At 42.3% G+C, this 22773-nt stretch overlaps 4 protein-coding genes across 6 annotated transcripts in view; 2 read left to right on the forward strand and 2 right to left on the reverse strand.

Moving 5' to 3' along the window:
* Positions 1 to 59: 59 nt before the first annotated feature.
* Positions 60 to 11950, forward strand: gys2 (glycogen synthase 2). The gene is made up of 16 exons (XM_076167458.1): positions 60 to 297; positions 1632 to 1813; positions 2258 to 2449; positions 3417 to 3602; positions 4314 to 4458; positions 5278 to 5395; positions 6047 to 6167; positions 6355 to 6461; positions 6722 to 6781; positions 6874 to 6952; positions 8863 to 8976; positions 9082 to 9208; positions 9629 to 9724; positions 9873 to 10036; positions 10353 to 10433; positions 11204 to 11950. The coding sequence occupies exons 1-16, from the start codon at positions 174 to 176 to the stop codon at positions 11390 to 11392; spliced, it is 2085 nt and encodes a 694-aa protein (XP_076023573.1). The 5' UTR covers positions 60 to 173; the 3' UTR covers positions 11393 to 11950.
* Positions 11951 to 12710: 760 nt separating this feature from the next.
* Positions 12711 to 14646, reverse strand: spx (spexin hormone). The gene is made up of 6 exons (XM_076167460.1): positions 14575 to 14646; positions 14363 to 14446; positions 14188 to 14245; positions 14007 to 14069; positions 13234 to 13320; positions 12711 to 12844 (listed from the first exon to the last, which is right to left on the reverse strand). The coding sequence occupies exons 1-6, from the start codon at positions 14578 to 14580 to the stop codon at positions 12780 to 12782; spliced, it is 363 nt and encodes a 120-aa protein (XP_076023575.1). The 5' UTR covers positions 14581 to 14646; the 3' UTR covers positions 12711 to 12779.
* Positions 14647 to 15501: 855 nt separating this feature from the next.
* Positions 15502 to 20938, reverse strand: golt1ba (golgi transport 1Ba). 2 transcript variants are annotated; one of them, XM_076167484.1, is made up of 6 exons: positions 20791 to 20938; positions 20016 to 20107; positions 19725 to 19903; positions 19163 to 19244; positions 18817 to 18851; positions 15502 to 17950 (listed from the first exon to the last, which is right to left on the reverse strand). In XM_076167484.1, exons 1-5 carry the CDS (start codon positions 20813 to 20815, stop codon positions 18843 to 18845), a joined length of 387 nt encoding a protein of 128 aa, XP_076023599.1. In that variant the 5' UTR covers positions 20816 to 20938; the 3' UTR covers positions 15502 to 17950; positions 18817 to 18842. The 2 variants fall into 2 exon arrangements, with proteins under 2 accessions (XP_076023599.1, XP_076023598.1); XM_076167483.1 differs by lacking the exon at positions 18817 to 18851.
* Positions 20939 to 21363: 425 nt separating this feature from the next.
* Positions 21364 to 22773, forward strand: part of recql (RecQ helicase-like) — a 7405-nt gene continuing 5995 nt past the window's right edge. Inside the window, exons 1-4 of one of the 2 annotated variants that reach the window (XM_076167346.1) lie at positions 21364 to 21531; positions 21981 to 22065; positions 22308 to 22550; positions 22655 to 22773. The exon at positions 22655 to 22773 is cut by the window's right edge and continues 61 nt beyond it. In XM_076167346.1, the coding sequence (XP_076023461.1) occupies positions 22041 to 22065; positions 22308 to 22550; positions 22655 to 22773 (387 nt within the window). In that variant the 5' untranslated portion in view covers positions 21364 to 21531; positions 21981 to 22040. The remainder of the gene's footprint in view (positions 21532 to 21980; positions 22066 to 22307; positions 22551 to 22654) is intronic. The other variant, XM_076167345.1, reaches the window with a different exon arrangement.

Below are 22773 nucleotides of genomic sequence, written 5' to 3' on the forward strand. Positions count from 1 at the left end.
GTCAGTCTGTGTAATCAGATGTCAGCTTCGGTAGGCGGGAGGAGGCGAGTCAATACCTTTTATCTTGTCCTGTTTAGCTGGTAGAGGACTGCCAACGCCGTCTCTGCTCCAGTGCCTTTTCCCTTCTTCCCTTTTCCAGAGCTGCGATCTGCAGGACCTCCACATAGTTGAAGATGCCGTTGTCCCGTTCCTTGTCCATGACCTCACTCAGCGGGGTGCTGCCACAGTGGGAGAACGATGAGCTGCCGGTGGAGGACCTGCTACTCTTCGAGGTGGCCTGGGAAGTCACCAACAAAGGTCAGCATGGCCAGAAATCACTGCTTCAGAAGCATGTTGGTGCTTTAGATGAGACGGGCTGTAGGTTTGATTCCAGAGATAGAGATGTCAGAGACAGATAAGAGCATTGCAACGGAATATGTAGTATAAAAGAAAAGAGAGGGAGAACTTAAAGCAGAAGCATGTTGAGGCTCAGCAGCTTCTGATCCGGGGCCACATGTTCATCTCTCCCTGCTCTACCTGATCAGTTAAATCAGATATCTTGCCTCCATCAAGAGTCCAGACCAGCTGTTGACTGGCAAATCTGGGCTGTGTAAAGTAGGGATAGATGGAAAATGCAGCACAGAATTGGGTGTCACTGTGTTTCCATATGAAAAGGATGTATGTGACAGAAACATGACCTCTACATGATTGAGTCTAGAAATTTAGCATGCAGATTTACAAATGCAAAGCACAATGCACATAGACTGAGACTTCTATCAAATGTATTCAAGCACCATGTGAAATATTTCATACCAACTCATAGAATCAGAAACCTGCTTGTTTTGTGTGTTGGTAACATTTTCAGTGACACTTTGCCCTTAAAAAGCAAATATTGAAATACAGTGAGAGTAAAGAGTTAAACATTAAGCTGAAGATAAAGCAGAGCAGGTTTGCTTGCATGGGTCAAAAACTGAAATGAAATGCACAAGCACATGATCTGATAGTGAATGAATACTTTCTTTGGTTGGACTCTTTAGCACATCATTTCCTGGTTTCAGTGTTTGGGCCATAAGTTCCACTTTTAGAGTCAAAGCCATTGTGCCTGATTGTTGTAGGTGTGTTAGGAGTTAAGAACAAAGAAAATTTGAATCAGTGGGACGACATTTAGTTATACAGCTACACACACAGGCTCATCATAACATCACCCATGTATGAATGAAAGAAGGAAGAAGCCTCTCAACTCTCTGTCTTAGTCCATTGATACTGGAAACCTTCAATACTTGGTGACGTCTGTTGTTGTTGTTGTTGTTGCAGCAGTTACAGGGTTTGCTACATTTGTCTGTTTGGTTTGCTACATTTACATGTACCATCACAGAATTCAGCTCGAGTCTGAGGGAGCAGGACCCAGATAGTGAATGTGCCTCACTTCCTGTCTGTCTTCACGTCAAAGTTCAAAACTCTCATTGATTCTTGTGTTTGACTGCTTCAACTGTTTAAAGTTAGTTATTCACCTTTGACTTGTGTCCAGGACAAAGGTAATCTACTCAAGGTCCAACGGCACGAGTTTAGTGAATGACATACTGTAAATACAGGACATGAGAACATGCAGTCTTAGTCTTAGCTTGAATGGAAGTCTGTGTGTTTACCTGCAGTGGGAGGAATCTACACAGTGATCCAGACCAAATCCAAGATCACTGTGGATGAATGGGGAGACAACTACTTCATGATGGGGCCGTACTTTCAACACAACTTTAACACACAGGTGGAGGAGTGTGAGCCACCTAACCCCACCATCAGGAAGGCAATGGATGCTCTCATAAGCAATGGCTGCCAGGTGAGTGAGGGTGTGTGTGTGTGTGTGTGTGTGTGTGTGTGTGTGTGTGTGTGTGTGTGTGTATGTGTGTGTAGAGAGAGAATCTGCTCTTTGTCCCTCTGGGGTCTGCTGAATAAAACTGTAGAATTGTCGCACGGGGCTTAATGTCCACTAGATGGCAGAGATGTACCAGAAACCCAGATGGAAGTCCAGAATAATATAGATAATAATAATTCCCGACCGTGCCTGCATCTTTCTATTTGTTAAGTAGATTTTGGGGGAATTTGATTACACTACAAAACAAAGTACCACTCTGTGTAGGTTTATATAGAAACTTTTTCTTGGAACTGTCCTAAAACAAAGATAAGTAAGTTGAGTTAGTTGAGGTTTTGCATCTACTAAAGTGATTTTGAAGAAGAACTCCATCCTGCTCTCTGTGCTCTGTTGTCTCTCTGTGTGCTGCAGGTTCATTTTGGTCGCTGGCTCATTGAAGGCAGCCCCTACGTGATCTTGTTTGACATCGCCTCCGCGGCCTGGAACCTGGACCGCTGGAAGGGTGACCTGTGGCAGGCCTGTAATATTGGATTGCCCTTCCACGACAGAGAGGCCAATGACTCACTCATCCTCGGCTCGCTGATCGCCTGGTTCTTCAAGGAGGTGAGATGAGTGCCAAGTTATTTGTACAGCGCCGTATCACATACAATGCCACAAAAGAGAGAGAACAATGTAACCACAGTGTTCCAGATGACATCAGTGTTGCTAGTTCGATCTCCTACGTTCAGTTTTTTCAGCACTTCCTGTTTTATTTTGGTTTGTAGTTTCTGTGGTGTTCTTGACTTGACTTCGTGCCCTTGTGTTTCCTATCTGGCGTCACCTGATTGTTTCCTCCAGTGTGATTGTCCTCACCTGTTCCCCATTGTCACCACCCCTGTGTATGTAGTCTGCGTCTTTCCCTCTCCTCTTGTTGGTTGGCAGTGGTTTGTGCTTGGGTTTGGTTCTGGTTTGGTCCTGGTTCTGTCCCTGGTTGTTCTCTGCATGTCCTCCTGGTCATTTGACCTGGTTGTTCCCTGGTTTCGTTCCTTCTGCCTCTATGACTCTCTGGTCTGGATTTTGCGCTTTCACCTTTGTGTTCTGTGTTTGCTCTAGTCATCCTCAGCTGTCTTTGCGTTTTTAGTTTTACATGGTTTCCTCCACGCTCTCGTCTTCTTTGTACTTTATATTAGCTAACTGCTTTGTCGCTCAGTGTGTGTTGTCTTTAGTTGTTCCTTGTTCCCTGAGCATTATTTAGCTCCTGTATTTGTGTTTCCCTTTTCCACCTAGCTGTTGTTTTCGTCCCTTGCTTTGTACATACTACCTTGAGCTTAATGTTGGAAAATCTAAGTCAACACAAATCACTCCTCTGAGACATGCAGTTATTAATCATAGAAATGGCAGCTAAAAAGCTTGAAAAGTACAAATAACTTTTTTGAATACCCACACATTTGAGATTCCACTCCGTGAGAATAAAAGAGTAATCCTGTCCGTTTGCATCGACCTTTTTAGGTTATGTTAAAGTCTAGCAAGTGAGATTTTTCAAGAGGTAATTAAACAACTGTATCTATCGTCGCCTCACTTTCTTTTCCAGTTAACAGATGAACTTGGAGACAAGCCCAACGTCATCGCACATTTCCATGAGTGGCAGGCAGGAGCCGGGCTCATTCTCTCTCGTTGCCGCAAGATTCCCATTGCAACAGTATTCACCACACATGCCACCCTCCTGGGACGATACCTCTGCGCTGGGAATGCTGACTTCTACAATAACCTGGACAAGGTGAGTGGTGATGCTATCTAAAGAACGTGTAGGAGTCTACAGTCCAGAGACGGCAGGTAGAGTTGTGGCTGTTAAAGTTCAACATTAAAAAATGGAGCTTTTTGTTTCCACCAATGTTTCTTTTATTTCAGTAAGTGTTGAAGTGTGTTTTGATTTGAGTTAAGTTCTTGAGTCTCGGTTCCACTTTTTGTTTTTATTAACAAACTGCTTTTGCTTTCAGTTTTAGTCAATCATAATAACTTTGGCTCGAATGTAGAAACGACTCTAATCAAAGGGGTTTCAACTCGTGTTACTCTAAATGTGACATTTCACATGTATGCATATTAGAACCTGTAATTCCCAAGTTCACACACAGAAAAACAATCTTCACCTTCAAAGGTTCAGGCCCAAACTCCCAGCCTGTTAGAGCATCATTAGTAATGTTGAGCTGCAGGTGGAAGTCGGTCTATCCAGTTTATAATTAGCTTCCCTCTGCTCACATCCTAAAGGTCAACCTAGAGCTAAAGGCCACCTACTGGTTGAATGGATATTTAATAGACTCATGTTTCTAACCCCCGACCATCACAGTCCAGCTTTGTCAACATGGAAAAATAGAAACAACAGAACTGAGTCGGATCCTCAAGAAATCTTATCAATAACATGAAGAATGAATGAAGTAAACAGTCGGCCCATGAACTAATTGCTTTTCACACCGACACCTTTTTGTTGTAGTTCAACATTGACAAGGAAGCGGGCGAGAGGCAGATCTACCATCGATACTGCCTGGAGAGAGCTGCTGTCCACTGTGCTCACGTCTTCACCACTGTGTCTCAGATCACTGCTGTGGAGGCCAAACACATGCTTCACAGGAAGCCAGGTGGGGAATGGTTTCACTGCCGCACCCTCATATTATCAATGTGGCCGTATCCCAGTGAATCTGACGCCGCTATGATAAGTCAGAGTCCAGCTCATGAAGTGTTTGAGTGTGAGTCAGTGAGAAGTTTAGAGATCTTCCTGGATGCTCACTCGACACGCCTCTCATAGTGACATCAGATATGGCGACCTACACAATGAACTGATCAGGGTGATGCCAGTTAGTAGAGATAATGTAACGAGTCTTTGCTCAGTCCGGGGTGAATGTTGCCACGGAGGAAGGAGGTTTTCTTCCTTAGTGAAACCTTATTAAAGCTTTCTTCATTCATTCCCATTTTTCCTGCAGCTGGCATAGACGGTTCACAGGAGATCAGAGGTCCTAGTTCCTGTTATAGTTTTCAAAATAAAAACCTAGTTGAGTTTCATTCATTCATTGGAGTTTATTTCTATTTTCAAATATTTCAACAAGATCATTTTATGAACATGTAATGTAGCGTCACTATTTGATAAACAAACTCAGAGCTGTCATCCATCCATTTCTTTCCCTTTTCCACGGCTAACATGGTGAATGAAGCCAACCTGCCCTGTGTCGGATGATGGTCTTTCACAGTTGAACTTAAACTAATGTACAAAAGACAGATGGAGGGATAGCCATGAAATTGATCACATTCATCGTCCATTTCTTCATTGTTCTTCATTAAATGCCACCATCAGAAAATCTGCACATCCCTGGACCTCATGAATTATGAATTATTTTTTTATGCCATTAATGCCAATCTCTCTTCCAAACTGCTGCCATTAAACTCTCCTCTTGCCGGTACAGATGTGGTGACTCCAAATGGGCTCAATGTGAAGAAATTCTCAGCCATGCACGAGTTTCAGAACCTGCACTCCACCAGCAAGGCCCGCATCCAGGAGTTTGTCCGAGGACACTTTTATGGGTGGGTGGGGTTTATTTCTAAAGTGTAAATGAATAGACCTTTGATATGCATAAGCTGGGACAAGGCCATTTGATCTGTATAGCACATTTACTACGCACCACAACTACCACACATTGCAAAGTGTTTTCTATGAGGCATAAATTGCAACAGCAAATTGTTCAAAGCACTTATTGATTTTGGGGCCAATTCACATTCAGTGAAAAAGCTATACACTGTACATTTGACTGTCTTGGTAATCAAGATGAGGGATTTTCCTGCATTAACTTGGCCGTTTGGTGCATGTATAGTATAGATTGAACAGAAGTGGCCTGGGAATTAATGGGGGGAAGTTTGGAGAACTCCACTTGTTGTTTTGCTTGTTCAGTTGCCGATTGACCAAAATAATTTTGTTACTTAACGTCATAGTTCAAGAGAATACATTCCCTATGCAAACTGACAACCTGTAAAGCTGCATGTTATCAAAAAGCTTTAAAATGTATGAGTTCTCATCTTTTTGCATCAATGTCATGACATCACATTTAAATGAGTCTAATACTGTAGTTGTCATTACATATTTGGGGTATTCATATTTTGTGTTTCACAGAATTGACATCTAATAATGAAGTGGATAGTTCATCCACTTTGATTAAAACCCTTTGTTTCTACTTGCAGCCATCTGGACTTCAATCTGGAGAAAACCCTTTACTTCTTCATTGCTGGACGCTATGAGTTCTCCAATAAGGGGGCTGATATTTTCCTTGAATCTCTGTCCAGACTGAACTACTTACTTCGGGTAAGCTGGTTTGGTTTCACATAGACTACAAACTATATAATTGTATAATAAATAATTACATAGTGATTCCAGAACCGATACAGCAGATCACACCACAACATCTCTGCCACACTTTGATGGTAGTTTCCTTTTTCCAGCCCTATTTACTCGTCATCGTTTCTGTCTTTTCTTGCTTCCTACTCCGCAGATGCACAGAAGTAATATGACGGTGGTCGTCTTCTTCATCATGCCAGCTAAAACCAATAACTTCAATGTGGAGTCTTTGAAGGGTCAGGCCGTACGAAAACAGCTCTGGTATGCAACACTTTGTTTTACAGAACCAGCTCTGCCACCAGATTATACAGACTTTACTGTCATGTTGTAAGAGTTTACAGAACAATGTGAGAGAAATCTGACCATTTGTCACCAAAGAGACGGAGGATTAGGGCTCTCCACACACACACACACACACACACACACACACACACACACACACACACACACACACACACACACACACACACACATGTAAGTGAATGTGGTCATGTGATTCCTGAGTCTCTTGTCTGTGGCAGGGATACCGCTCACAGTGTGAAGGAGAAGTTTGGAAAGAAGCTGTATGACGCTCTGTTAAAGTAAGTAAACACTTTATTCAACACTTTCAGATCCATTGTCAATAATCGGAAACATAAAGGTCATAGAGTTTTGTCCGTCACTCTGTTGTCAGAGGGGAAATCCCTGATATGAACGCCATCTTGGACCGGGACGACTTCACCATAATGAAGAGAGCCATTTTTGCTACTCAGGTATTGTTTCTTAATAAGTACTGGAACAGAGAGATGTCTTCACTGTCATGTACAAAGATAACAATGAGCAGTAAACGGGTGTCTCTCTGCCTTCCTGTCTATCGTTCTCTCCCCTCTCTCTGCATGTTCACACTCACAGGATTGGGTTCAGCAGCTACTTTTAAGTCATATTTGAGTAAAAGTAAAAGAGATGGATCGTTCAAAGATAAATTGGTAAAATTGACACACTTTCAGACAAAATAAAGGCCAGAGGTCGAGAGGTCAAGATGAGAAACCAGTCACCACTCTGACCAATGACCTGAATCCAACTTTGTGTACTTTATTTAGAGGATGAGCTCAAGATGTGATTCTATTAACAAACTAGATAAGCAGAAAGAATGTGATGCAATCATACATCTATTATTGATTAACTGTGATTTGAAGATAATAGTAAAAGTCTATATTTATATTGGCAACAAACCAGAGGATGGATGGTCCTGATGGAGTATTGAGCTGTGAGTCAGTTTGTCATTCTGCCTATTTATTACCAACTCCTACATTTATGTTCTATTACTGTCAACATAACGTTTCAATGAATTATGATAATTGGAATTCAGGCAACAGTAATCATTCTGCAAGACTTGAGGAGGCGACGTCTTTGCTGAGAGGGGAAATCATTTAGATGCTTTATATTTGTCCATGTGCTGGATGTCTGTTTGATTTTCAAGTGCTCTCCTTACTACATCAGCATGTCTACATCATTGCAGACATGGAACCAATCCAACTACAGTAGTGCTCTTTCCTCCTCACTCATGAGGTCAAAGCCAACTGAACTGCAAATAAAGCAGAGATGCAATCCTGATGTCATCACACTGGACACCCACAAGTCCCTGTAGCTCCGATCCCCATCAACTCTCTTATAGAATTAAATTGTGCAAAACTGTGTAAGGCCGGTGTGTGTTTAGGATTAAGTGTGAAGAAACGTGTCTTTGGTCTTTGCAGGTCAGAGAAATGTTCTGTTATGACTCAAAACAATAAGATAAACTACAAGTGCTCATCTCTTCCACCGTTCTTCTTGTAGAGTAAAAATAGCCAAGTGAAAAAAAACAACCAGGAAGACAGATTTCCTCCTCAGCACACACTCACACTAAGCTATATTTTTCTGAATGGAAAAGGCATTTCCCCGGGGCCGATCGATGTGAGCAATGGCTCCTGTAGCTGATGATTTATAAAAGGAACACATGGGGATACCCCTGAGAGAGAAAAGCATGAATGAATCCCAGGGCCGTGACCAGCACAGTGAGGGTTAATCCCCGTCCTCTCCTACCTCAGACTCTGGGTCAATAGACTGTTTCATGGTGATGTATGGTCTGAAAACATAATAGCAGTGTCTAACAAGCAAAGTGCCAATAAGAAGCTCTTTCTCAATTAAATGAATTTATGCCAATGTCAATACTGCATTGGCTGGAAATGGAGTGCAAGGGGTATTGATCACAAAGTGTGGGCGGAGTGATAGAATGGAGACTCGTCTTGATCGTCGATTGGAAGAAATGGTCTTGTCTCTCTTTGTCACTGTTAACTTATCGCTTTCCCAATTTGCTTCCCACCCCCGGTTTTTCAATTATAGCCTGGTTCACTTCACAGATCCAGCATCCCTGTCTCTGAAGACTCAGCATCACACATTTAATAACTGACTCTCTTCCTTATAATCATTCATATTTCCATGTTAATTATAAAAACTTTAAAAGAGCCTGCAAGCTAACAACAGACTGGGAAGGTGGTCATTCTCTCAGCATCAGTATCATCTGAACTAAGATAGAAAACAGAAACCTGGCTCCATAATTTAGGTTTACTTCTAGATTGATGTAGAAATATGTGTGTGTGTATATACGTATATGCAGTATATGTGTGTATACTTCCCATCCCTGCAGAGAAACAGCCTCCCCCCTGTGACCACTCACAATATGCTGGATGACACATCGGATCCCATCCTCAGTAATATCCGCCGCGTCGGTCTGTTCAACTCCAGGAACGACCGAGTCAAGGTAGACACAGAATGTCTCTGCTCCATCCTTTATACATTTTGATATTCTGCATGTGCGATCTCTCATTGGGTCTTTGAACGTGTCTGCTGGTCTGCTTCCTGTCAGATCATCTTCCACCCTGAGTTCCTGTCCTCCACTAGTCCCCTGCTGCCCATGGACTATGAGGAGTTTGTCCGTGGCTGTAACCTTGGAGTCTTCCCCTCCTACTATGAGCCGTGGGGATACACACCTGGTACTCACCTCGTCATCATCACACTCTACTACACTCTTAACTATGCCGTGGAATGATTGGACTTTAACTGACAAACAAGCCAGCAGGTTCAGTTAGAATTCCATTAATGTTAACAATGACCACCTTAATCCACTAACAGTAGAAGTTGTAGAATTTATTTTGGGGATAAAACAACAATAGCAACAGACAGCTGTGGGTGTAACACAGGGAATAGGCAACAATAATCCAATACAAAGGGGAAGGACAGATCTAAATGAAAAACAAATAGGAAATTTCTTTGACTCATGTTCTTGTCAGAACACCGACACATGTAGTTAGTTAGTATCAGATATTATACACACACACACACACACACACACACACACACACACACACGTAGTATATAGTGTGTTTCTTATGCTGTGTGTTGTCTTTATCCAGGTGAATGTACTGTAATGGGTATTCCCAGTGTGACCACCAACCTCTCAGGTTTTGGCTGCTTCATGGAGGAACATGTGTCAGACCCTGCTGCCTATGGTTGGTGTACACACACACACACACACACACACACACACACACATATATTAGAGTAGATCACTCTCTACATGCTGACATGCTGTTTTCCTCTCTCTCTCTCTCTCTCTCTCTCTCTCTCTCTCTCTCTCTCTCTCTCTCTGTCTCTTAGGTATTTACATCTTGGACCGACGGTTCCATGCAGCTGAGGCCGCCTGTAACCAGCTGACCCAGTTCATGTTCAGCTTCTGTCAACAGTCTCGACGCCAGCGCATCATCCAGCGGAACCGAACAGAGAGGCTGTCAGACCTGTTGGACTGGAGATACCTGGGACGGGTCAGTTTGTGCTGCATCAGCAAGAACACACAAATGGAAAGGAAGAATTGAAGTGAGATGAATAGAACTTTGGATAGTGGTCGTTGGGTTGGAGATCGCTGCCTCAACCCACCTGAGCTGCTCTGTTAGGACTGCACAGATGTGTTGATGAGGGAAATTCAATCAATGCAGACCAGAGATTGTTTAATGAGCATTTCATAAAGAAATCAAGTGGAAAGTTGAAATTCTTCACCAGCTCTTTCTTGCAGTAAAACTGTGAGGTCACAGCGACGATGTTATATTAAATCTGCTTGCTGTCTTTGCTTGTGATTGACAGTTCTATGTCCACGCCCGCTCCCTGGCTCTCAGCAGAGCTTTCCCCAACAAGTTCAAGACGGACCCCATGCCCTCTCTGAAGGTAAAGACACCTAATGAACACATGCAAGAGCAACCATACCAAAGAATACATGACCGAAAGGAAGGAAGGAATGAATGCATTACACAACCAAGCACCAAACGAGAAAAACGAGGAGGAAAAACAAGTTCTTCCTGTATGAACTCCTGTATGTGCAACACTCAGCAGCGTACATTGAGCCTCTTCAGAGAGTAGATTGGACCTGTGAGATGCTGGAATCTCTCTAACTACATGCACATCTTCCACTACATGATCGTCATCCTCTGGCTGACATCTGTACTGTTTGATATTGACCCACATTTGCCAGGCTTTAATTGACAGGCTAACATTTGGATGATTGACAGACACTCCTTTAGTATCACAGTGAGAACACAACACAACTCCCTCTCTGATTCCACTTCCCTCTCTCCACCCTTTTCCCTCTAATGAAAGCGCTGCAACTGCTGCATTAGGCTGAGTGCACTCTATGAGACGGAGAAAGAAAGAGAGAGAGAGAGAGAAAGTTCCAGCTGCTCCTGGAGGGGAATCTCTCTGGGAATTGTCTCTCCTGAGGTTTCTTCCTCCTTCCTTCCTTCTTTTGAGCCAACTTTATTATTTCTGATGTTACAAAGATAGAATGCAGTACCGGTAGGCTCCTCGTTCTGGGATATACGAATCTTCTGCACAAGTAGACATGAATCTAAATAGAGAGGGACAGAAGGAAAAGTGATCTGCACATTGATCAGTAGAAGTTCAACCACATGAATAAGACTGAGACTGTTTCCTCTCCACAGTCGGAGAGCTTCCGTTACCCCCGGCCGTACTCGGTGCCCCCTTCTCCCTCGGCTTCAGTCCACTCCACCCCACACCACAGCGACGAGGATGATGAGGATGACGAGCCCTATGATGAAGACGAGGAGGCAGAGAGGGACAGGCTGAACATCAAGGCTCCCTTCCAGTCTCTGCCAGAGTCTGGAAACTAAGCGAGGCCACGAGGAGCTGCAGGTTTAAGAAACACTCACAGCCTGTATTCAAGGGGAAGAACTACAATCTATCTCCTAAAAAATAAATCTATACTAACAGTAAACACTTTGGAGTATTCTAGTGTTATGTATCAAAACTATTCACTGAAGAACTGAAGAATGATGAATAAGAATGTATTAACATGTAGAAAGGTGAAGTGATGGAGGAAATCCCTAAAATTGGAAATACAAAGTTCTTGACAATTTGAAATGAAATAACACAATGTTGGAATTCTACTGTGTGCCGGTCCCATGGAGGGGTTACTGTGCATACGTATGGGCACATACTTCAGTGTATTTGAGAGCTTCTTGGGGGAAATGACCACCAACATAAACAGAACGTGAACATGGTATTAACGTTAACTGCTTCTTGTAACATCTCACACAGTGTTAAAAACTGTTATTGAGAAATGACTCTACCATAAAGGCAACTCAATATTTCTCAGTATTTCTTCCCCTTCCAAAAGGTGAGAGGTGTGTGTTCTACGCCACGGCTAAACTCATGGAGCATCAGGAATGCCAAGTTGCCAAAAAATGACTTCCTCTGCAGTTCCAAGTTACAAAATTGGTATTTCCCGATAATACGACTTGAATGCACAGTTAATAGTCACTAATTCAAAACATCACTCTCCTGATATACTGTGTGACTCGTGCTCTAATCGCAACAATCCAAAACGTTAAATCCGGGTTATCTGTAAATGTTTAGGAGTGATTTTTCTTTCCAGGCTGTTTGGAGAATGTGACTGAAGGTGTGTAGTGTATGACATCAAAACAACTCAAGTGCTCTTCTGTCATTATGACCCAAGGACCAGGTGGGCTGCTTTTTGCTTGTCGGCCCGATCACGCAGGTTCATGTTTTCATGTGATAACGGCAACATGTTGTGTTGTGCAGGGAGCCAAGAGATTGTACTGCTTCAGATCAGACATATGCTTTTGTTTAACATTCATTTTGAGAATAAATCATTGGCAAATTAAATTAAATTGCCAATGTTTGTGGGTTTTCCTGGAGGGCCTATATTCTTTCCCTCACAATTTGTCTTCTTATCAAAACCAAAAGAGAAAAATATACATCAACATTTGGAATGAAATGGGGAAAACCTCATTTACCAGGCGTCTTAATGGCTCCACTCTTCATCTAAATGCTTATATGTATAACAATACTTTGATTCCATAGATGCTGCACAGCTGAAGGTGATCAGACTGAGGCCGACAGTGTTATGAATTCAAACTCATTTATTAAAACATATAACATAGAAGTAATATTTACAGAACAGCCTTTCTCTCCTCCGCAGGATCAAACGCCTCATACATCCAAACACAAACAGCTTTACAGATGCATGACAGACTTTCAGAAGTATTCTCTCTTCCACACTGGCAACTCCTGAAAATACAGCTCGTCTGGGGTTTCATCACCTTCAAACAGAGAAAAACACAGAGAAAAACACAGTCAGAGTCGGTGTATTTATTTGGGTTGACTGAAAAGGTCATAATACAAAATTCAAAGAAAAGCTGCAGCCTGAGAGCTTTGAAGGTTCTTTAAAGTTTTGCGAGACATTTTTTGTTTGCACTCAAGTGATTTCTGGATTATTTCAAATCCCCAAAATGATAATTGTCCTTGGAATTTATTATTTACAAGGAGTGTAGTGTGTTGGTATAAAGACAATTCAATTACTTCAGTTGTGTCTGTGCAGTTTGTGATCTGGCACTACACAATTTGAATTCAATTTGTTTATGTTTGTTTTCAAAAACATGTTTAAAGCAGGCTGTGTTTGTTCCTGCTGTGGCTTTGATGCTGATCTGACCTCTGTCTCTAGCCTGTTGCAGGAAGTCGAGCAGAATGGTGGCTGCCTGGTTGACTCTCAGCTTCTCTGTGTTTTGACTGCGGGTCTCTGCAGGGGAACAAACACAAACACTGCATTCATGTATAGATTAAAAGAAAACACACACATGAAACACACGTATTGATCCAAGTTGGATAATGAAGTTGTTAATGTAACAGGATTCCACAGAGCGATACAGAAAAGAAAATCATAAAGGCACCAAAATAAAATCAGTGTGAGTACAGGCAGCAGCATGTTTGTTTACTTATTAAAAACATTTCTTGCTTACATCTTGGAATTTCTGATGAAAGTTAATGAACAGGATCTTGATAATCCTGTGATATTAAAAGTTTAGTTTACATATTTTTTTAGATTTATATAAATAAATATGCAAAAGGCAAGCAAAGATAATCCACATTACCTTCTAAAAAGAAGAATAAACAACAAATATTTAATTTCTATGATCTGTAATGATGCTAAACTTCCAGTGATATATTTTGGATTTCCTACACTTAATTTTTCCATTCAAGAAAGGAAATTAATAATCCAGTAAACGGTTAAATGACTCAAATTCTAAAATAAGAAATATTGACTGAATCAAACACATATTACATAAAATAATTGCTGTCTAATAATAAATGTCAAAATATAATAAAAGATATAATACAATATAATAAGCGTAAATCCCTGTTGTAATCATGCTTTATTTTTCCGATTAGATTTGAAAAGGGACTGTTACAAAGAAACTTGTGTACCTAAGTGTAACGTGTCGTACACTTCTCCTTCTTTCTGGTCCTCTGAGACGAACCTGCGTCCCTCTGAAAATACAAAGGCACATCATTAAAACATTCTCCTGTTCTTACACTCCACTCTGTTTACCTGCTCTGTCAATTTGCTTCCACAACAACAAACATGTAGTTGTGGGTTAATACATACGGGTGCCCTTCAGGTACAGCATAGCCTGCGGAGTCCAGTTTCTTCGTTGGAATGAGCTCTAAAATGACAAACAAAGAACTCTCACTCTCTCTTACTGGCTCATAATCAGGCTTCTTTCATATTCAGGGAAATTATTCACTCTTGTCACTCTTCAGTTATATAAGTCAAATCTTACCTTTGGTGCACTCCATGACTGTGAGACGAACGTGGCCAGTAGTAAAACAGTCAGCACACAGGTTAATGTTATGGTCCTCAAACCCTGTAAATATGTCGTTGTCATAAGCACTTAAATCAGAAAAAGCTTGCATTGCGTCCAAACATAGTTTTCCTTTAAGAGAGGAAGTCTCAATAAGAAGCTCTTCTAGTAAGTGAATGTGCTGAACTTACCTTCATGGTGCCCGAGGTGCTGTCTGTGTCTTCTGGGTCTCCTGCTCAGACGACGGCCGAGTCAAAGCTTTAGCCTGTTTGTTGACGATGATCCTCTGCCTGTATTTATATTGTTTGGGGCGGAGACGCCTCTTTGCTCTGTGCTCCTTCATGCATGCCAGCAGCTATAGGTCACGCCAATTTGATGAAACGGGGGGCGGTGGGAGCGTGAATGAATGGTGCCACCGATCAATCCATCTCCTCTCATTGTGCCTCATATACTGTGTGTGTGTGTGTGTGTATTTGTGAATGGAAAGAGCCAAGGAGCTCCAGCGGGCTGCAGTTTGTCAGGATGCGGCCCGTCTCTTGCTTATGTGGTCATTGTAAATAAGAATGTTCCCCCTCTGTAGGAATATTGATATGTTTGCATCTTGCAGCAACACCACTGACGCAGCACACAGGGGAACGACCACTGGGTTTAGGAATGAGAAAGCTGGAGTTCTAATCGAAATATAGGGACATCCAGACCCACAGTACAGAAAGTCTTATAAGTAAAAACATGATCAGGAAAATACATCATCATAAATGAAAAGCCCATGTTCTGATGTTTACTTTTATGTTAACAGATATTCTGCAGTAAAATCCACTCTGGAACTCAAAGTGAGACGACTTCTTCTGTTTATGAGTTCTGTTTTGCTGAGTTAAAGAAACTCCTAATTGTAGTTTGCTGGATTTTGGCGGATTTATGTTTGATGAAGAAATGAGGAAGTAATTAAATAGAATGACGGAATTAAAGAAACGGGACAATATAAGCAGGGTGGAAAGATTTTGACATTTATTGAGAGAGAGAGAGAGAGAGAGAGAGAGAGAGAGAGAGAGAGAGAGAGAGAGAGAGAGAGAGAGAGAGAGAGAGAGTTAAACTAAATAGAAATAAACAGAAATAAACTGTACTCTTCCATGTAATGAGTTTATTCTGACCTTCTTGTAAAATTGTGCTTCTATTACATAATGTAAATAATATTGACAGTTGCGGCCTAAACCAAGTTACAAATTCATAATAAATAAACATTATATCCAGATTTGGTTTCACTTCTTTTTAGACTTATGATTAAACCCCAAGGCTGTCACAACAGAAACATCGTCATTGACTTTGAGTATCGTCTCAGCTAGTAAGAGAAGCCCAGTCGCCCTGTAGTGCAGTGATGTTTGAGAGGAAGAACCAAATACAGATCACACAGCCTGACCTTGTTGAACCTGGGTTGAGTCGATTCAAACGTACAGTAAAAGAGGAATCGGATGAGGATGAAGTATCAATGAGAATCTTCTGGGCAGAATGGAGTTCATGTGGTCTTTGGTGTTGATGGGCCAGGCTGAGGTTCTGTTACAGGGTTAGGTTCTCATCTCTGAGAAGAGTCATTAATGCTGCCGACGTGTTTCTGCTTTATACTTTTGGGGTTGATGGGCGGGGCCAGGGGGCTTAAGACGCTCAGACACACTGCTGCTTTAAATACTGATATCACTGCAACTCCAAATACAGAGACTCTTAAAATTCTTGTATTTCCTTCATGACACTACATCCTGATAGGAATCCATACATTTGAGCACTTGTGTCAAGCTGTCAATCATATCTCAAGCTCTCTGGTGGGAGGAGTCACTGAAACAGGTCCGCCTTAAAACAAGGTCTAAACTTTCTACAGGTTCTTTTTATATCTGACATCAGGAACGACTGCTTCACAAAGCTTACATGTTTAGGGTAGATCAAGTGATTTCCGTTTATTTCATCACAGCATGAGAATGAGTTAACAGAGACCTGAAGGTGGCAGCAGAAGGTCAATCTGTCCTTTATTAGAGAAGCAGGGGGGGGTTGAGAATGTGTCTGGGTGACTGAACCGGAAGATTACAGATTTGGCACCTTAAAATATAAATAAAGAAAATTAAATAAAATGAAAGGTTGAGTGGAAGGTAGAAATAAATCAGCTGTTAAGAATGTAATTTAATTTTATAAGAGGCGAGGAGGTTTGACCCGACAACACTGCTGTAAGGGAAGTCGGGTGCTGATCATCTGGTAAACAACTGAATCAAGCCAAACATGAGAAGAAACACAGGAGAGGAGAGCCCAGATTCTTTGATGATAAAAATAAAGAGTGGCCACACGTTATTAACGCCAGGGAAGAAGAGAAGTCTATCATGTCAATGCCATCGTTATCTTGGGTAATTGATAATCTTGTTAATGTAAGCATCCAGCCTCAGCTCTACCAGAGAGACTCAGAGGTCGCTCATGGACCGCTCCTTCAATAAAGCCGTCCCTTCCTCCCAGTAAAGTAAAGTCACATTCATTCATTACTTTCTCTAATCCGGTCAGCGTCCATCAGTTAACACGCTTAGCACGTCACTGAGCACGTCACTGTTCATGCAGCAGCCTTCAGCGCGTTCCGCCCCCAGTACAAGCATTGTAGCTCCATAAACGCTCTTCCTCAATATGGGGAAAAAGAGATTGCAAGCGCATGTAAGTCTCTGAGTCTCCTCTGGTAGAACTGGTGCTGCTTCAGAAATCACTTTGTTTATATTATCAGCCTACGTCACCTTAAACACACAATCAAGACAAGCCGGGGGAACGACACCAACGCACCTCTGCATCACTGTGATGAGGCCACTAGGGGGGGGGGGGGGGGGGAGTTTAGATTGATAAGTGATGTCGCCTCTCCTCTCCTCTAACAAGCAACAATGATCAATTATTGAATTATAATTGGCACATTTGATATTCAAACGGAAAAGTCACACAAAACTAGACACATGTTGGACTGGACAGCTTTTTGTTAAAGTGATTCTCTAGCAATTTTCCAAAATTGTAGGATTTTCAGGGAATTTCTGTATGAATCAAGTGACTAACATAGTTTTTTTGTACATTGAAGCATTTTGGCAACATTAACCATTCACTTACTAAAACAACAAAACCCCTCACAAAAACGTTCAAAGGTTATTTTTCCGAAAATCACAAAATTTCTTAACGATAGCTTGAGTCTGGTGTTCAGCGACGGTCAGGAGCGTCCATTTATTACAGCCAGCATCAACGCCAGAGACGGTGGAGTCCTTCATGGAGGTCCTTCATCTTCATCCCAAATGCACTCAAAGGTGAAGGCATCAATAGCATCTGAATATCTGATATAGTAACCCTGGTAACGCCATCCCTCGGTAACAGTATGGCACTCCCGCGACTCCTCCGCTGGCAGCTCGCACCACTCAGATTACAGACAGAAACAAGTCTTTGCCTGCTGGACGTGGAGCAAATCTGTCAATGCCACTGACCAGTAGGAGATTGTGTCGCTTTGTTCCACCTGTGCTGAAACGGCTCTCTGGGTTATACCATGGTGTTGCTCTCTCCTGCTGAGTCTGCATACTGAAAATACAAAACAACAACAAAACAATACATGGTAAGTTCTTGTATTTCACTCCAATACGTCAGAGTGAGCAGCTTTGAATGGGAAGCAAAGGACGGCACCGTTGATGGTAAAACATGCAAGACTAAAGGGCCCAGTGCATGAAAAGAGGGAAATTAAAGATGAAAGAACTAAGAAAGAGGCTTAATGAACTTCTACTACTTCTAATTCTCTGTGACGTGGCTGAACTCAATGTTTGTCTTTGTCTCATTTCATGGGATGCGTCCATGCAGGACAACGTCTTTGTACTCCATCATGGTTACACACCAGGGGGGTGGCATGCATGGACGTCCAATGGTAAAGGGGAGAATAGCTTGTTCCTAAATGCCTCCATCAAGGATTCAACCAGCAAACTATCCTAAGAGGTGTGATTAGTGTGTAGCTGCTGGTCACGTCTATCTGACCTCCATCCATCTGTTAACCTGGTGACATGCAGTCTAATCTGTGTGTGTGTGTGTGTGTGTGTGTGTGTGTGTGTGTGTGTGTGTGTGTGTGTGTGTGTGTGTGTGTTCAGTCACTGCAGTTTGGCTTCAGGCTGCACAGAGCTTGGAAATTTGAACATAAATGAAAATGATTTGTGTCACGACATTTAGAGATTTAAGTACAGAATTCGGTTTCAGTTCAGAAAAGGAATTATTCAGGATCATAATTAGCGGTGGAGTTAGTTTGTATGTATTCATGACACAAATCAGTGTATTCACCTATGATGATATTAAAATCTCCAAACTCTTCAAGCTGCCCTGCCTCTCTGATGAACACGAGCATGGACATACAGAAGGCTTGTTGTTGTGTGTAAGCATGCAAAGGAAAATCGGCAGTGACTGACCACAGCTGCTGATTGTCCTCAGAGCCTTACGATGACTTTAAAGAACAAGACACAGAAACGTTCACCTCAAACTAAAGGTCCCACACAGCACCAGCAGGCTTCAAGCAGCTTCATGCCACAACATCAACCAGGTTAAAAGACACTTTAGCGTTAAATCACAACAGAATTCTTGACATGTTTTGGTTTGGTGTCTATTCCCCTTCCCTCCATAACAATGTGAAAGGCAGATTCTATATTATTGTGCAGGAACCAAACTGCCATCTAACTGGGCCCAGTTTGTGGTGTTCGTGGTGTCTGTGATGTCATGATGCACAGGGTCACTGCTGCTGCACCGCACGATACTCACTGCACTGAGGAAGGGCAGGTTCAGGATTGAGCCAAGCACTGGTATTCTTCTGATGAACCCAATCACAACAGGGAAGAAACCCCTGTAAGGAAGAGAGGGAGAGAGAAAGAGAGAGGGAGAGAGAGAGATCTGAGTCCCAAATGACTAAAAGGAGAAATGGTTTGCAGGAGATTAAAAGGTTTGGAAACAATGACAACATCCTGTTCCATGGATCCATCAATCAAACCTTTTCAATAACAGTTAGTTTGCGGGGGAACACACACGTTTCTATGACTTCATTCTGATTCTGGGAAACAGCTGCCTCATCTAAAGTCTGGAGTCTGGAGCTACAGCAGGTCCAAAGGTTTTCACTTTGGGGCGACCGGTCAACTATGAAAGGTTTTTCCATTGTAGAACTTCACACACAAAGATGGATTTACAATTAGGACTTTTTATAGATTCTGGAACAAATGACCTGAACCCTTTTAATCAAATCTCAGAAACCTATAATGTATAACAAGGGAAGAAGAGTCCAAGGCTGTGGGTTTGCTTCTCTGCCATCGTCTCCTGTTCTCTCTCTCACCTGAACAAAAGGAAGAAGCCATAGACCTCCAGCACGACTCCCACAATAGGCCAACCAATCAGCACCACAAACACGCCTCCTAGGAAGAAGCTAGTGGCCTTCATCTTGTGCTTCTGGAAGAAAAAGCGGAAGGTCCTTTCCAGCCCGATGACAAAGGCGAGTCCAGTTACAAACAGGATCTACAGGGAAAACACAGAGGTTGTGGCATATTAGATAGACAGGTGGAAGGAGGAAGTTCCATTACATCATATTCTATTATTCTCAGTAATACAATCGACCAGATCCACTCACATTTCCGATGGCCAGCAGAGCTTTGTCAAAGAACAGGATCATCCCAAAGAACAGGAAGAATACTCCAAAGCCTGTTAAGCCCATACCGATCTCTGCAAAACACACACACACACACACACACACACACACACACACACACACACACACACACACACACACATTCAATACTCAGTTCTCAATTCTTGTTCCCTCATACATTGTGATGACAAAGTGTTCACACTGAGGCAATACGTTCTTCACACATCATTACATCACCAGAGAGTGAATCAGTGTTTCCTGACTAACACGTGAGTTTATAATGAATTCATATGTTTACAGTTTGGACTCCAGCAGCCCCCTAATACAGGCTGGATAAGTTGGTAAACAGTACATGAGTGTGTGTGTGTCTGAGGTCAGAGGTCACTTTGTTCAAGGCAAACCCCCTCAACAAGTGAATGAGCCTCTGCCTTAACTACTTAACTCTCGCGATACTGTGAAAATGGGAAGACAACTGCAGAAACATCAACGATAATCAACAAACTGACAGTGAGAATGCACGTTTTTAATGTTAAAGCAATGAGTTGTTGTTAAGTGTGTGTTTAGGGAGACGAGATCAAACCCTCCAGTTCTCCCAGGTCTCCTCGGATACTCTGGTTATCTGTCTTTGGCTTACAGTTTGTTACAAATCAAACTTGTTAGCTGTCTCATCTCATAAATCAAGTGGTCAGTGCACTTTCAGTTTAAGCCGGTAAATGAAAAACACAGAGCAAAGCTGCTTGAGTCAGACGAGTCTTACTTTGTGAGTCCGTTAGCGAAATCATTTTGACGGCGAGTTAGCGTCGACAGAAGAATGACGGTACACTGTACCCGGACTGTACACGCGTTCTTCTGACTATTATTTAGATCACAGCTGCCACTGCAGCAACAGCCACGTCTTCCGGAAACACACCTTTCTGCGATGTCATCTTCCGGAACAGCGCCGTGCTGCGTTCAATATACACGTACATATAATATTAAGAATCAGAATTCAGTCAGTCATCGGTGTTTGAATCAGCATTTTATCACTTGTATTTAATTTGTTTATTCAATCATACAAAGAGGCTTTGTAAATAATTCACGATATCTTTCTGCCCCGTTTAACATTAAACATTTTCCTTAATATTTTTTGTACAAGGTTTCATGAACGCATCGCACCAGTCAACCAGCTCGGTTGAAATGCAAATCTCGCAGCTCATGGGTCTCAGGCGTGTCCTAAGTTTGATAAATGTAAACGTTGGCCATCTACTGAGCCTCCAAGTAATTGCATTTAATACTGATACATTAATAAGAACACTCGTGTCAATAGGTGAGTCGCGGTTGGAGAGTCTGCCACAAAAATGACGATATTTGTGATTGAACCCATAGTGGTGGTTGCCTGAGAAGGCAAAATCAGGGCAATAATTATCCCACGCCGCCTGTTTCTATGCCGACAGACTCTGGTTACGGCGCTGCTAAATGGTGTTATGGTCAGATTCATGCTATTCGATACTCTATCAACGTAAGTAACTTTCCCAAAGCTTTAGCTATATTTGAACCAAGTTAGTTACAGAACAGACTCGTGGCGGGGTTTTTCCTTAAAACGCTCAAATTTCTCGTTCAATATCTTCTTTAATAGTATTATCAAGCTAACAGGCTAGTTGTGTAGGAAGCAGGTGCAGTTTACGCCTAGATACACGAACTGTAACGAGATTACAGGTCAGTACTTCATTTGTTTCCACAGTTGATACAATGGAGAGAGAGATTAGTCCACTAAAAGAGACGTTCATTTATCGAATGTTTTCTCAGCAAACAATGAGTTGCCTTAACAAACTTAATTATAACAATGCCCATCACTAGATCAGGCCCTCCTGTGTACTACACTCAAAAGTACAATATCTCCATCAAACTGACAGAGTAAGGGTCATAAAGTGGAAACACCGATGTAAATGCATATTTTCTCTCTTACAGGAAACCAAACTTTGACATTCAGACGCTCAGCTGCTTTCTGAGTGAATCCAGCTGAGATAGATGGAGTGCAGGGACAGTGGTAATGGTGAGTTGTTCTAATTTGACCTTCATCTTGCAGTGCATCACTCCAGCATTGCAGACGCTGCAGTGAAGATGGTCCATATTCACTGATGCTCATAATGTTTCTGTGTAGAGAGATGTGGGAGGTGTTGGTGTCTCCAGGTTTATGTAAACTATCAGCCGTTTCACACTAGAGAAGGAGAACATTTCAATAAATTCAACTTGTGATCGCTGAATTGCTCCATAATGTTTTTTGTTCCTGTTCAGATGTGCAGGCGGAGCTGGAGTCTGTGGAAGCTGAGCTGGAGCTGGTGGAGCTGCACATCGCAGAGCTCCTGGAGAAACAGGCAGAGCTGACGTCCCAGAAGAACAGACTGCTGTGCCGGCTGGAAGAGGCCTGCGATGCTGTGCAGCCATCTGCCTCATCCTCATCTTCCTCATGTTCCGCCAAAGCATCTGGAGCTGGTTCACAACTGAGCAAGCAGGAGATGCAGCGCTACAATAACGCTGGTGCGGTACACACATGGCTGTATGATGTGGCAATGGGTTGAACCTTAAGTGGTCACAAGTATAGTTGTTGTGATTGACCTGTTTTCATCTCATTTTTTCCATAGATTTCCCGTGGTCAGAAGATGTTGTGCATCATCTTAAGGAGTCCTTCCGCCTCTCCAGTTTCAGACCGCTGCAGCTCAGAGCCATCAACCTGACCATGGATGGCAGGGATGTGTTCCTG

Source organism: Genypterus blacodes, unplaced genomic scaffold, assembly GCF_046128005.1.
Source record: "Genypterus blacodes isolate CSIRO-AG114 ecotype Tasmania unplaced genomic scaffold, CSIRO-AGI_Gbla_v1 ptg000158l_1, whole genome shotgun sequence".
NCBI classification, from domain to species: domain Eukaryota; kingdom Metazoa; phylum Chordata; class Actinopteri; order Ophidiiformes; family Ophidiidae; genus Genypterus; species Genypterus blacodes.